General features: G+C 40.4%; 1 protein-coding gene across 3 annotated transcripts in view; it reads left to right on the plus strand.

Annotated features, from left to right (window-relative positions):
* zdhhc1 (zDHHC palmitoyltransferase 1) overlaps positions 1–16,291 on the plus strand; it is an 81,915-nt gene that overhangs the window by 2,231 nt on the left and 63,393 nt on the right. For all 3 annotated transcript variants that reach the window (XM_080187093.1, XM_080187091.1, XM_080187094.1), the window contains exons 2-3: positions 13,603–13,821; positions 15,664–15,839. In XM_080187093.1, the coding sequence (XP_080043219.1) occupies positions 13,603–13,821; positions 15,664–15,839 (395 nt within the window). The remainder of the gene's footprint in view (positions 1–13,602; positions 13,822–15,663; positions 15,840–16,291) is intronic.

A 16,291-nucleotide genomic window follows, 5' to 3' on the forward strand; every position in this document is an offset into this window, starting at 1 on the left:
GCATAGTGGACAGTGAAGAAAGTTATCTCCAATCGCAACGGGATCTTGATCAATTGGGCCAATTGGCTGACGAATGGCAGATGGACCTTAATTTTGACAAATGCGAAGTGATGCATTTTGGTAGATTGAACCAGGGTGGAACTTACTCAGTTAATGGTAGAGCGTTGGGGAGAGTTACAGAACAAAGAGATCTAGGGGTACACGTTCATAACTCCTTGAAAGTGGAGTCACAGGTGGACAGAGTGGTGAAGAAGGCATTCAGCATACTTGATTTCATCGGTCAGAACACTGAATACAGGAGTTGGGATGTCTTGTTGAAGTTGGTACGGTCATACTTGGAATACTGTGAGCAATTCTGGTTACCCTATTATAGAAAGGATATTATTAAACTAGAAAGAGTGCAAAGATTTACAAGGATGCTACTGCGATGGATTGAGTTATAAGGAGAAGCTGAATAGATTGGGACTTTTTTCTCTGGCGCGTAGGAGGCTGAGGGGTGGCCTTATAGAGATCTATAAAATAACGAAGGGCATAGACAAGGTAGATAGTCAATATCTTTTCCCAAAGGTAGGAGAATTTAAAACTAGAGGGCGTAGGTTTAAGGGGAGAGGGGAGAGATGCAGAAGTGTCCAGAGGGGCAATTTTTCCACAGATGGTGGTGAGTGTCTGGAACAATTTGCCAGAGATAGTAGTAGAGGCGGGTACAGTTTTGTCTTTTAAAAAGCATAGACACTTACAAAGGCCAGTGTGGACAAGTTGGGCCGAAGGGTCTATTTCCATGCTGTAAACCTCTATGACTCTATGTGCCGTGTTTGTGAACTAACCTCCAATCACCTGATGAAGGAGCAGCACTACAAAAGTTTGTGATTCCAAATAAATCTGTTGGGCTTTAACCTGATGTTGTTTAATAAACAAAAGCAAAGGGGACAATAGAACTAGGACAGGAGTAGGCAATTCAGCCTCTTGAGCCTGCTCCACTATTCAGTATAATCATGTCTTGGCCTCAACTCCACTTTCCTGCCCATTTTCCATAAACCTTCAACCCATTACTAATTCAAAATCAGCCAATGTCTCATGCTATGGGGTAGTGAATTCCACAGATTTACAAACTTTTGAAAGAAGAAGTTTTTTAAATCTACTATCCCTTGTCCTAAAATTATGACCTCTTGTTCTAGATTATCCACTAGAGGAAGCATCAGCTCTACATCTACTCTCTTCACTATGTCAATATTTTTTATATGTCAATCCAATCTCTCATTGTTTTAAACTCTGGAGAATATTGGCCTAAACTGCTCAATCTTTCTTCATACAACAACTCATCAATCTAGTGAACCACCTCTGAACAACCTTTAATGCCGCTATATCCTTCCTCAAATAAGGGGACCAAAACTATACACAGTATTCCAGATACAATCTCAACAACTGGAGCCAACCAATCACACCCCTTTTCTAATGCGGTACAAGCTCCCTTTGAAATTTGACATTCTTGTGTCTGTGCAAAAAGAAAAGTTCTGACAGCATGGCTCATTTTGCAACAATAATTTGTTTGTCAAACATGATCTCACTTTCTTAAACCTATATTGATCCTGATTATATTAAGATTTTCTATGTCCAGTAGTAATGATGGTTGTGAACTCTAATAAGATGCAAATCAAGATATAATGGCTGCAACACAAAAGCAAAATATGACAGGTGCTGAAAATAATAAAAACAAAAAATGTTGAAAATATTCAGCAAGTCATGCAGAATTTCTGGGAAGTAATGTTTCAGATTGAGATGATCTTTTGTCAGAACATCATACCAAACATTCTGAACCTTTGAAACTAAATGTTCTGAACCTTTGAAATCAACAACAAAGCAAAAGGTGCATTTCAGGGTTTAACACTTCTGCGTATGTTTGAGACATTTCGGGTTGCTTTGTATTTGTAATGAGTCATATTAACATACAAACTAAGATTTTGGTTTAGCCCAAGGGAGAATAAAATGCAGAGCTAGGTGATTTGTCTCAGCCATGACTCACTTTGCAGACTTTCATCTCCAGAGTCAGGAAGTTATGAGTTCAAGTTCCACTCCAGAGACATGAGCACAAACATCTGGACTGACACTGGTGCAGTACTGAGGGAGTGTTGTATTATTAGAGGTGGCATCTTCCAAAACATATGTTAAACCAAGGTACTCCTTCCCTCTCAGGTGGACATAAATGGTCCCACAGCATTATTTCATGGCTAATATTTATCCATCACTAACATCACTAAAGAACAGCTTCTGCAGATTATAATTTGCCCATTATGGAAACTTACTGTGAACAAATTGATTGCTATATTTCCTATATTGAAGCATTAACTGCACTTCAAAATTACTTTTAGTTCGATTGCAAAGCACAAAAGTGTCCCGAGGCTGTGAGCAATTCAATGTTTAAAATATTTTAAAAGCTTAGGTGCCGGCCATTTAAAGTGCCAATGAATACAATACAATAGACGTGATAAAACCAATGGGGAATGGATGTCTAGTTTTCAGCGGAGACTGTGTTCCCTGAAGGTCATCTTCCAACAGTAACAGCATTGAAAGTGTAAACATAATTGTAATAATATCCACGTCTTGCCAAAGACTTGAACTGCTCTATTGTTAAACTCTAGTGTGAGTTCATCAGGTTGGTTTTACTTCCACTACACCAAAATAACCTTTGCATCTTCTTCTATTAGTTTATTTATGAAACCTTAAGAAGCAGTAGCAGATTATTCAAAATTTATTTCCAATTTCACTTTTTATTAGGGCAGAAACACTAATACAGAAATAACTCAATAATTTCGGCATGTTTAGCTTTTTCAAGTATTCTTCCAACTTTAATACCTTTGCCGTTATTGTCCTTAGAGACAGGTGCAAAAGGTCCATCTTTGAGAGTCTGCTGATCCCTTCTTTATTATCATTCTCATTTTACTTTTTCTTCACTATGATTACAAGCAGTGGTTGAAATAAATATACCAATGTGAGGATAGTCTTTTTCCCATTTTAGTTGAAAGTTAGGTCCTGATGTTAACTCAATCAAAGTCCAACTGCTAGCACTGGATTTAAAATGGTGCCCAAATCAGGAATGTTGTTTAGGACAGACATCTAACCTTGCTTTTCATGTTTTGTAGGTTGCTTGCTGAGCTGCATATAAATAGATTGAAGATGATATCTTAAAGCATCTTGAAGCAGTTATATTGCTCACAATTTCAGAGGATACATTTTGACTATATCTGTCATGACTCCATGGGTAACAGTCTTGCCTTTGAGTCAGAAGGCTGTCAGTTCAAATTCCATACCAAAACACACAAATCTAGGCACTGGTGCTGTACTCGGATGAGTCCTTAAACCAAGACTCCATCTGCTCTCTCAGACGAATGTAAAAGCTCTTATGGCACTATTTTGAAGAGAATCGGAATTATAACTGTGGTGCTGGCCAATATTTATCCCTCAATTAACATCACAAAAACAGATTATTTGGTAATTATCGCATTGCTGTTTGTGTACAAATTGGCTGCTGTGTTTGTTACATTTCAACAGTGACTGCACTTCCAAAGTACTTAATTGTTTTGGGACATCATGTTATCATGAAAGGCACCAAACAAATGACCGTTTTAAAAGATTTACAGTTATTCACCGAGAGCTGAATTCGTGCCATATAGAGGCCTGACTGAACAGAGGTGGCAGTTACTTTCTCTGAAGAATACCCAAGGTCATTTGTTTTTCTGATACTAGCCTACAAGTTCACAGCTTTATTATTGAATTCAATTTTTACAACTTGTCATTGGATACTAGTACTGAAATATAAACATAGTAGAGAAAGCTACTCCGTGACAAGTTGTTCACCAACTGAGCACTGTTCCTTTTAAAATTTCCTTTTATTTTGATATGGGTGGCTGTGTATGCATGGTATTTAACATGGAACAGGACCTGTGTGGTACCTTTCAGGCTGAAGTATTTTGCACAGCTTAGCAGGAGCATTGATACTGAGACCTCAATTTCACTGCATTACTTAAAATGCTTATGTCAAGAGTGTAAAGGAATACTCACAATGCACTGCTGCAGTTGCATCTGTCCATCCACAGAACAGCAATACTGATTTGCATTCGTATAGAACCTTTTATTGTAGTGCAACATCCCAAAGCACTTAGTGTTTTGAAAGTTAAATCCTGCTTCAGCAAATAAAAATGGACCCCAAGGTAGAAGTTTTGAACGCATCCCAGAGAGCACTGGAATGGTTGAGTCAAGCGGTGATAATGATATGACTGAGGAAAGGGCAAAGGGACCAATGTTACAGAAGTGGACATGGAGTCAAATGTAATATCCAGGTCGCACAAATCTGAGTAAAACTGAGATAGTGGCCAGGAAGGAAGATGGAATTGTTGGTGAGGGTGAGGAGTTTGTGGTATGGGCATATTTGATTTGATTTATTATTGCCTCATGTATTAGTATACTGTGAAAAGTATTGTTTCTTGTGCGCTATACAGACAAAGCATGCCGTTCATAGAGAAGAAAATGAGAGCGTGCAAAATGTAGTGTTACAGTCATAGCTAGGGTAGAGAGAAAAATCAACTTAGTGCGAGGTATGTCCATTCAAAAGTCTGATGGCAGCAGGGAAGAAGATGATCTTGAGTTATTTGGTACGGGACCTCAGACTTTTGCATCTTCTTCCCAATGGAAGAAGGTGGAAGAGTGAATGGCTGGGGTGCATGGTGTCCTTAATTATGCTGGCTGCTTTTCTGAGGCAGTGGGAAGTGTAGACAGATTCAATGGATGGGAGGCTGGTTTGCGTGATGGATTGGGCTACATTCATGATCTTTTGCAGTTTCTTGCAGTCTTGGTCAGAGCAGGAGCCATACCAAGCTATGATACAATCAGAAAGAATGCTTTCTACGGTGTATCTGTAAAAGTTGGTGAGAGTCACGGTCGACATGCCAAATTTCCTTAGTCTTCTGAGAAAATAGAGGTGTTGGTGGGCGTTCTTAACCATAGCATCAGCATTGGGTAGGCCAGGACAGGTTGTTGGTGATCTGGACACCTAAAATCTTGAAGCTCTGAACCCTTTCTACTTTGTCCCCGCTTCCTGAAGTCAATGACAGGGGGCTGAGAACACAGCTTTGTGGGGTGCCAGCAGTGACTTTGATCTTTGCTTGGTACCATTTCATTGCTGTGGCAACTTTCAAGAAGCTTGATACTATCCACAATAGTTTACCCCTGCCCCTTAACCCTAACCTTCCCCTCCATTACCAGCACACTAACTGTAATATATATGTTGTACAAGTGTATTGCAGAAAGTTACTAAATATTAGTTTGATAACATATCTATACTCTGCAATCTGTGTTACCAAGGAAGTAAATAAAACATACCTTCAGGACTCCCTATCACCTCCAAGTCAAATATTATTCTTTCTTCACCATTAGGGCAATATCCTAAAATTTTGGGAGCACTGTCAGCAGCAGTTCAAGGAGAAGGCAATAGTGAGGCATACTAAGTTCAATCTTGTGTGCATTACCTACATCTCAAGAGAGTATACTTTTTAAATAAAGATAGTTGATTTAAAATTAAAAATCAAAAGCTAAACTTCTGCAAAAACAATTGAGTAACATTTTTCTTCCATCTGTTTGTCAACTTCAGTATACAGGCTAAACCATGCTAGACTAAGTAGTTTGAAGAAGTTGTTGAATAACAATGAGAACCCTGAATGTGTATCTGTAGAGATGGATGGACAGTAGTTCTGCTGATTTAACTGTCTAGAGATCCACAACTTCTCATTTGCAGTATCCCTGACAATGTTAATAATGCTCAACTCCATTGAGGAAAGTTATCAACAGACTGAAATAAAGCCAAGAATGTTCAAAGTTAGAAATCAGAAATATTTAGGTAAGTGCCATTTTTAATAAAACTGTAACATTTAAAGGCATTGAGTCATAGAGACATGACTACTATTGCAGATTATATAAGTTATAAAATTACCATTTATTTAAACAATCTACTTGATTTTTAAGAAATCACACTGAGCTCATTGAGAAGTCCTGTATTTATAATTTTTGATGTGATATGTGCATTCTGCATCACTAATGATAATGACATTATGTTTATTGTTTTCCATTTACATTCACCTAATATTTTATATCTTAGTAAATACTCTCATCTTTTTCAACACAAGTATCACAGTACTAAGCTATTTATTTTAATGTGTAATCGTTTTTTAGTGTTTTAGGAAATCAGATATTAAGGAGTGCTGGCTGTGTTTAGTGGAAGTTGTTTTAGACAACAGTAGTTTTCACTCTGAGTCTGTCCCCAAAACAGAATTATGTATTTAGTGAAACAATAATTTGATACTTTCAAACCTGTTTTGAGAGCATTCTGAATGGAGTGGTCCATATACCGACAATGACTATTGCCTTTTGGTGCAAATAGTAAGTTAGGGAGGGGGAATGCTACTTCACAGGGAGCTTTTCTGTCACCTTTTGAGAATTGATGTGTCACTAATAATAGATCTAGGATCAAAAAAGATCGGATTGAAAGAGTAAAGTAAAAGGAAACATTTTTTCAAAAATATCACGTTTTTACATTTTTAAAATCACCTCCAATGATTAATACCTGAAGGGATAAGAATTCATATTTGTAGTAAATGAGTTTCAATGCTAGAGATTGTTTGGCATTAATTATCATGCTACTACAAACATACCCATGCTTAAATTGACAAGACCTAAACTTTCTGTGGAGAGTTTAGTTCATTTCTTTGATTTGATTTATTATTGTCACATGTATTAACATACAGTGCAAAATATTGTTTCTTGTGCAGTATACAGACAAAGCATGCCATTCATAGAGAAGGAAACGAGAGTGCAGAATGTAGTGTTACAGTCATAGCTAGAGTGTACAGAAAGATCAACTTAGTGCGAGGTAGGCCCATTCAAAAGTCTGACGGCAGCAGGGAGGAAGCTGTTCTTAAGTCGTTTGGTACGTGGCCTCAGACTTTTGTATCTTTTCTCGCGACAGAAGAAGACGGAAGAGAAAATATCCGGGATGTGTGGGGTCCTTAATTATACTGGCTGCTTCGCCAAGGGAGTGGGAAGTGTTGACTGAGTCACTGGATGGGAGGATGGACTGGGCTACATTCACAACCTTTTGTAGTTTCTTGAGGTTCTCGCAAGTGTAGCAAATGTACAACACTCAGTGTTTGTCAATGATGAGTCAGACAGCAAAATGCTGTTATCTCGGAGCTACAAAACTGGAGCTAACAGTAGCAGTACAAGTTGGCCAGAAATTTTGGGTCTTGCCATTTTAACAATGCATCCCCTGGGTTGGATTTGCTATATATGATGAACGCCTTTGTTTTGTCAGCTAAATCTTGACCACTGTATTCTCACATGGATGTCATTGGTTGAAATTAGAAGTTCAGTACTTACACTACTCCCTGGGTAGCTTGAGAGAGGAAAACATTGGTAAGATGTTTACTGTGTGGTGTTCTGGAACACTGGCATAAAAGTCTGCAAATTTCTTTAACCAAATGCTGGAAACTAGAAAACAAAACGGAAATGTTAAGAATACTCAGCAGTTAAGGCAGCATCTGTAGAGAAATATAAGTTAGTCTCTTACTGTTTCAGGTCTAAGAGTTATTTTCCTGGGGCTGCAAGATATTAAAGATAAACAATATTTAAAAAAGAACTGAACAAGAGAAAGGGGGAGAAACACAAACATCAGAACAGCAAATTATTGGAAGAACAAAGTGACATTAACAGGAGATGAAGGAAAGTAAGATAATTCTAAGAAACTTATAAGAGTTGAATAGCTAAAGAGGAATTGGTAAAAGGTTTTGGCGGTACAATGCATCTTTGGTGATGGTCTGTGCTTTTCCTTCCCAGGCCTTTAGAATTTGCTGATTTTTGCATTCTTCCTTTTGTATCTGACCCTTTTTAACTGTTCATGTACAATTGGGACTCAGCTATGTACAATCTATGTCAGTGATTGGGATGTGGGGACCAAATGCAATATTTCCAAGTTTGCAGATGAGACAAAATTAGGTAGGAATGTGAAAAGTGAGGAGGATGCAAAGAGGCTTCAAGGTGATTTTTACAGGCTATGTGAGTGGCAAGATCGTGGCAAGTGGAACAGAATGTGGTGAAAAATGTAAAGTTATCCAATTTGGTAGGAAAAAGAGTATATTGTAAATAGTAGGAGATTGGGAAGTATTGATGTCCAGAGAGATCTGAGTGTTCCTTGTTCATGAGTCATTGAAGGCTAGCATGCAGGTGCAGCAGGCAATAGGAAAGCAAATGGTTGGCCTTCATTATGAAAGGATTTCCGTGCAGAAGAAAAGGTGTCTTGCTGCAATTGTATAGGGCCTCGATGAGACTGCACCTGAAGTTTTAGTACAATTCTGATCTCCTTATCTAAGGAAGGATATGCTTGTTATTGAGGGAGTGCAACAAGATTTCTGGGTTGTGAGATTATCCTATGAGGAGAGATTGAAAAGTCTGTGCCTGTATTCCCAAGGTTTTTAAGCACAGGCTAGATGGAGGAAGAATGTTTCTTCTAGCTGGGAGGGTCTAGAAACAGGGGACACAGTCTCAGAATAAGAGATGGACCATTTAGGACCAGAAGAGGAGGAATCTCTTCAGTCAAAGGATGGTAAGTCTTTCGAATTCTCTGCCTCAGAGGGTTGTGAAGGCCCAGTCATTGAACACGTGCAAGACAGAGATTGATTGTTCCTAGAGAGTAAAGATTTCAATGGATTGGGGATAGTGTGGGAAAATAATGTTGAGATGGAAGATCAGCCACATTCTAATCAAATGATGGAATGGACATGAGGGGCTGAATGGCCTACATCACCTAATTCCTAAGGTCTTGTGGCAACAAGTGGGTCTCTACCATTGGCTGTTTAGACCACACCCACTATTTTAAAAAAGTGTGGATGTAAAAGAGCCTTGCAGCTGTTAACATTCAGCCAGAACTCCATGGCAGCCAGTGTTGTTGCAGAGCCCACCACCTAAGAATCTCGTTTTGCGACCAATAGTTTGAGAAGCCCTGATTCTAGAGAGCTCACTTGTTCCTTGTCAAACAGAGCTGTGCAACCTAACATGTCTGCTGCTGCAGGCAGACAAGTCTCAGTATAACTTTCCATCTGAAAGACAGCACATCTGGAAGTGCTGCACCCCCAGCTCTGAAAATCTGGGGGTGGGGTCTTTTCCCAACTGCGAATTTGGCAGCATAGAGTTGACCGGGCCACTGTGCATGCATCGAGATCAGCACATACGCAGTGGCCCCGTATCGCTGGCCAGCTCTGCAACCCCCCCCCCCCCCATTGCTGCCCTCCTGACCCCCCGGGCAAGTCCTGATGTCCGACCACCCCCCACCCCGGTGGCCCTGACCCCAACCCCATCCAGATTGGCAGCCCTGATCTCCCCTTCCCTCCCTCTGCCGGTGATCCTAATGCAGAGTGGTAACCGGCTCTACTCCCTGGGCAGTGCCGGTGGGCCAGGCTGGCACAGCCCAAGGGGCACTCACCCTCATCCCCAACATCAGTGGCCTCTTTTCACTCCAGTGTGGTTGACCACCTTCCCCCACTTTAGTGGGGAGCAGTTGCAAACCCCACTGGAGTTAACTACTCATGGCAGTTGGTTTGGGGGGGTGGGGGGGGGGGGGCGAATGCTAATGGGCCTGGAGACTTCAATCCCAGGCCCGCTAATGACATGGAAATGCTCAGCCAGGCAAAAGGCAGGGAATTATAGGCCGGTTAGTTTAACGTCTGTTGTAGGTAAAATGTTAGAATCCGTCATCACGGAGGAAATAGCGAGGCATCTTGAGGGGAATTGCCTGATAGAGCAGACGCAGCACGGTTTCGTTAAGGGGAAGTTGTGTCTGACAAATTTGTTGGAGTTCTATGAGGATGTGTCTAGGGCAGTGGATAGAGGAGAGCCGGTGGATGTGGTCTTCCTTGATTTTCAGAAGGCGTTTGACAAGGTACCTCACAAGAGGTTATTGCAGAAGGTAAGGGGGCATGGAGTTGGGGGTAGGGTGTTAGCGTGGATAGAGGATTGGTTGTCAAATAGGCAGAGAGTGGGGGTTAATGGGTGCTATTCGGATTGGCGGTTGGTGACTAGTGGAGTGCCTCAGGGGTCGGTGCTGGGGCCTCAGCTATTTGCCATTTATATAGATGATCTGGAGGAGGGAACCGAGTGTATGGTGTCGAAATTTGCTGGTGACACCAAGATTGGTGGAACGGCAAATTGCGCGGAGGGTGTGGAGAGTCTGCAGAGGGATCTAGATAGGCTGGGCGAATGGGCCAGGAACTGGCAAATGGAATTTAATGTTGGCAAGTGTGAGATGGTCCACTTTGATAGGAATAATGGTAGGAAGGACTATTACTTACTTGGCAAAAAACTGCAGCAGGCAACGGTGCAGAGGGACCTCGGGGTCCTTGTGATGAGTCGCAAAAACCCAGCCTGCAGGTGCAGCAGGTGGTCCGGAAGGCTAATGGGATGCTGGCCTTCATAGCGAGGGGGATTGAATATAAAAGTAGGGAGGTCTTGCTGCGGCTGTAAAGGGCATTGGTGAGGCCACAGCTGGAGTACTGTGTGCAGTTTTGGTCGCCGTACTTGCGCAAGGATATTTTGGCCTTGGAGGGAGTGCAGAGGAGGTTTACTAGGCTGATACCGGAGTTGAGGGGTTTGAGCTATGAGGAGAGGCTGAATAAACTAGGCTTGTACTCATTAGAGTTTAGAAGAATGAGGGGAGATCTCATTGAGACATATAAGATGATGAATGGGATGGATAGGATAGAGATGGAGAGACTCTTCCCGCTCAGAAAGGACAGTAGGACTAGGGGGCACAGCCTCAAGATAAAGGGGGAGCGGTTTAGAACGGAGTTGAGGAGGAACTTCTTCACTCAAAGGGTGGTGAATCTCTGGAATTCTCTGCCCGTTGAGGTGGTGGAGGCTGCCTCGCTAAATATTTTTAAGACGCGGGTTGATGGGTTTTTGATAAGCGAGGGGATTAAGGGTTATGGGGAGAGGGCGGGAATGTGGAACTGAGCCACGACAGATCAGCCATGATCTTATTGAATGGCGGGGCAGGCTCAAAGGGCTAGATGGCCTACTCCTGCTCCTATTTCTTATGTTCTTATTTCCATTTTGAAATCTGTGTGAAGCTGATTACATCACAAATCTTCACCTGGGAGACTTGTGGAAGCCATGGTGCCCAGCAGCAAGCCTGCAAAATAACCTTCAACAATGCCTCCTGGCCCATTGTGCTGCTAGAGCAGCTCAACGGGCTGAGAGAATTGCCCGCTCCCCATATCTCTAAAGCGTAGAATGTGTAGTTAATTCTGGAGTTGGTTTTCTGTGAGTTTAAATAAAATCTCTTCCCCATGGGCTTGCTGGACTTGCCATTCATTTACATGGTGTAGGTCAATAAATTGTGATTGCATCGGTAACTTTCCCTGGGATCTTGTTTAACTGAAAGTAGAATCTCCTCCTATTAATGCTGTGCTTTCCAATGTGAGGAAGGAGAAAGTAATTCAGAAGTGAAGACTGTAAAAGCGTTCTTACATGACACATATCTATTGAGTATTGTGATAAAGTCAATTGGCCTCTTCATCAGGATAAATGCCTACTCTCTCTGGGGATGATCCCTAAAATGTGGAGAAAATGCTTGTTAATCAGCATAGATGCTTCTGTGCTCTTGGATAAGCAAATGACTTTCTTTCTTTGGCTTACTAGGTCCTTTGTGAATTTGAGGAACTTTGCAGGGATCGCAATTATTTCTTGCAGAAAAACCACAGATTTTCTACCATCTAATTGATTGAGATGATAGAGAGTTGGGGACATGATTTGAATTTCAGTCACTTTGGTGCAGTGTATGCAAGGGCTTGGATATACTTGCTGTTGTTTGCATGCTGTCGACAGATAAAGGAGGGGGGTGTCCCTAGCTGTGTTACTGCACCCTCCCTCAGTGATGCCTCATAAGCTGTACAGCATCCTTATATTCTGTGCACATAGTTGGCCCCTTTAGGTTAGGCAAAAAGAATTAAAGGGACCAGCACTTAAGTTAATCATCTATGCATTTCAAAAACTATATCAGATGATACATTGGTGTGGCCTAGGTTATTGTTTCCTTGTCCCTTCCATCCTGTGTTTATTTGCAAACCTTTCCCTTGGCATTTGTCACTTTGTGCAGGTGCAGTGTTATGTATATTTTTTTCCTAAAATTGTATTTAAGATTAGTTCTTGCACCTTCTTCTGATCCCATTTTCCTTTGAGATTCCACTGTTTCTCATCTAATTATTTCTTATTAATAGTGGGCTGCCGGAGTTGGCTTTGCCTGGTTGCCATTCTAATACCTGAGGTTCATGGATTTCTATCAGGACTGGTGATCCTGATGTCAGTTTTTGCTTGTTAAGGATCTTGTTTTGCCAATATTAAATTTCAACAGTTATGATTCATCCTATTCCACTTTCTTTGTTGAGGCCTCAATATATCGCACGTGAAACAGACCAGTTGGAAGTCTGACATTAGAGTTCATAACTTCATTATAGCCCATTGACTTGGTCGTGTTTCTGATGGCTGGAGTTATCTGTACATGTCCCATCTTAGTCTAGTTTACGTGGGGCATTGTGTTGTAATTCTGGGGATGGGGCTCTTATGTGCTTTCCTGTTGGATGCATGGCTAGGAATATGGACTTTTAGAAGATGAACTAGTGGTGGTAGCAAAGCAATGTGATTTATTTATTCATTCATTCAGGGGATGTGATCAACGCTGACTAGGCAAGCACTCATTGCTGTCTTGAACCACTGCAGTTTCAGTCCATGTAGTATAGGTACACCCACAGTTAGGAAGGGGGTTCAGGTTTCGATCCAGGAATAGCAATATAGTTCAAAGTTTGATGTTGTGCAACTTGGAGGGGAACATGCAGGTTATGGTGTTCCCATGCATCTGTTGCATTTGTCCTTCTTGGTGGCAGAAGTCATGGGTTTTGAAGTGCTGTCAAAAGGTGAGCTGCTGCAGTGCATCTTACAGAAGTTGCCATTCTGTGTTGGTGGTGGATGGAGTGAATGTTTTATGTTGGTGGATAGGGTGCCAATCAAGCAGGCTGCTTTTGTTCTGGATGGTGTCAGGCTTCATGAGTGTTGTTGGAGTAAATACTCTTCCAGGCAACTGGAGAGTATTTCTTCACATTCCTGACTTGTGCCTTGTAGATTGCGGACAGACTTTGGGGAGTGTACAGGATAAGAATGTGAAGTTATCCATTTTAGTAGAAAAACAGAAATGCAGAATATTTTGTAAATGGTGAGAAACTAGAAAGTGTTGTTGACCACAGAGATCTTGGTGTTCCTTGATCATGATGGTTATTGCCTAACATTTCTGTGACTCAAATGTTACTTACTTTTTATCAGCATATTTCTTTCAGGGAAGAAAGCCTGGCAGTCTATATGTAGCTCTTAATTGCCTTCTGAAGTGGCCTATACTCCATTCAGTCGCATCAAACCACTACACTGAAGCAGTTCAAAATGTTTAGCTATATTCCTATTGTACCTATTTTGAGATGAAAATGTTGCTTATTTAAGTAACTTTTTAATATTGTCTTGCAGATGAATTTCATCAATAAGAGCAGCAATAAAACTGCCCCAGAGAGGAATATACATACTTCACGAGTGGATTCCCATCATCGCTCAAGGACGAATGGCTGGAGTTGGCCGCTGCATCCGTATCAGATAATGTGTTGGATAATCTACCTCTACTTTGTCATTGTTGTGTTTGGCATACTTATTCCTCTTCTTCCATCTCACTGGGTACCTGCTGGCTACATCGTATCTTTTTATATGGAGATAGAAGGCTTTAAGGACTGCTCATTCCAGAAGTTGTCATTGCTAAGTTATTTGTGCCATACATATTTAAGGAAATGGTGGCACATTCTCCATTATTGTGCAATCTTGTTTGTTTCAATTCTTTGTTGCTGTTAAGAATCCCGCTGATGTTACCTTCAAAACCCTGAAGGATAATTTGAAACACTAGTTCTCAGTAAGTGTATATTTGTTTGGAATAATGTGAGGAACAATGTACAATCCAGTGAAGAACCAATCCAGTCATTGTATAAACAATTAATAAATAATAAAATAAAAGAAAATAAGACAAAAAAAGGCTAATATGCACTATGACATTTGACTTCATTAATAACTAAATACACTTTTATCTAAAATTCTCCATTGTTCCCAAAATATGCCCACATTCCCTGAACTCACTAATACACCCTTTTTCCCAAACAATATCCAATTTAGTAACTCTTAAGATAAATCCAGCTAATAGTTACCACACAATACCACTTAGATGACAAGTCTTTTCCTGGTGCCACAAAGACACAAAATTGTATCCTTCAGAGGAGAATATCTGCAATCAGCTATGGCTCTAAATGTTAGATTGAACAGACCTCTCTGAAGATTAAATGAAGCTGGCCTGTCTGACCTTTGGGTGGAAGACTATTACCCAACGACCATACAAGCAGTTATACTGTTTCAGTCTCTTTGATATTCAACCTGTGGATTTGGCTGTCTACATCTCTCATTCTTTGTTTTTCAGAAGTTATCATTTGTATAGTGCTGCTAATCCTGTTTCTGGATGAATCATTTCTCTCGACACATGTTAATCTTGTTATTTGTCTATTATTTTGTTTTAATCTCAGATTTAACTGTTAACCTTATTAACTTCCCAAAATCCTAATGATTGCACCTTTGACAAGTTGCCTCTGTATGAAAGCTAGTTCAGGAGCAGGATTGAGGATTACACAAACAGCGTATATAATATTGATGATTACCAAATTTGTGATTAAATTTAAGAATGTCATTGTAAGTGTGCAATAATCTTTATGCATACAATATATAAAAAGCAATTCTTTATTAAATTGTGTAGACATGGATGTAATGATGCACTGCATAAAGTATTGAAGGGACTGCAAGGTCATCCTCACTGCATGTTGCAGATGACTGACGGTTACCATTTGTCACTGCAGGCAAACAACTAATTTTGGGCTCCAATCCAACTTTGAAACTCAATGTGTTTTTCTCTTTTTACAAGGTAGATGGATGCTTAAAATATATTAAAAGGTTTGTGATGAAGAGCAAGGATTGACTTTATGACCGTTTTGGGTATAAAGACAAAATGAAATTCCATCTTGCAAAGTTTAGATACATTTATATACTATTTAATCCCAAAAGAAAACTGTACAAAATGTCTGACTTTAATGGATTGTAAGGGATGAACTTCTATTAAGCCTTTTATGACTTAAGGACATGAAAAAGGACTTCACAATCAATTAAGTATTACTTAAGGGTGAGAGGGTCAGGTTGTGTTTTTCCTGCTCGCCCTCAACTCATTATGTGGGTTGGCATAAGGGAAGGGTGAGTCTCTCACTCTTTTTCCTTCTCTCTCACCAGCAATTCTGCCCAGATATTTGGTGCAAATGACAGTTGGTGTAACTTGCCTGTGTTTTAATTTGTGGCTATGTGTTATCTATTTTTTACACAGTCAGTTTTAAGATTAAGAATAGTCACTTTATAGTAATATTTCAGTTTGTTTATTCTATAATTGCTATGGACAATAAACCATTGTATCACCATCCATAATATTAAGAAATTGTTGTCCTTAACATACTTCAGTGGCTGGGTGTTATGTTTACTTGCCACCTAGTTGTTCATCTGACTTCAGCTAGCATCGACCCAGCTGATAAGAACGTTCGAGCCAAGCGTTATAATAGGCCAATTCCGGTGTTTGACCGCAGCAAACATAAACATGTTATTGAAAATCATCACTGCTATCTTTGTGAAGTTGATGTGTAAGTGTCTAAAATGTCGTTCTGTCAGACAGAATAATCTTTTCTTCTTTGTTGACTGTGACAGGAACATATGACAATGATATGAAGTAACGTCCTATGTTACTCGCTGCAAACTCAATTGAGGATAGTCAAACTGGGCATTGGCCCTTAAAGCCAGCAGAAGGTCAATCTTCATCTTATTGATCTGACCTCAGTTTGAATATGGTATAAAAATTATTATAATTACTAATAATTAAGCTTCATTGAGGACTTCTAGGAATTGTTTCTTTTTGATCCAAATATCAAAATAACTGTGCGGCTGAGGAGGTTTGTAATAAAGACATTGGGCAAGATTTTACAGCCTCGCTCGTCCTGAAACCATAAAATCCCACCCGAGGTCAGTGGACCTTGCCATGGTTCCCCCCTCGCCCACTCAGATTTCCGTGGCAGCGCGACTTTAAAATTCCGGCCAT

The sequence above is a fragment of the Carcharhinus amblyrhynchos genome, chromosome 4 (assembly GCF_965287045.1).
Source record: "Carcharhinus amblyrhynchos chromosome 4, sCarAmb.v2.hapA, whole genome shotgun sequence".
In the NCBI taxonomy this organism is placed as follows: Eukaryota; Metazoa; Chordata; class Chondrichthyes; order Carcharhiniformes; family Carcharhinidae; genus Carcharhinus; species Carcharhinus amblyrhynchos.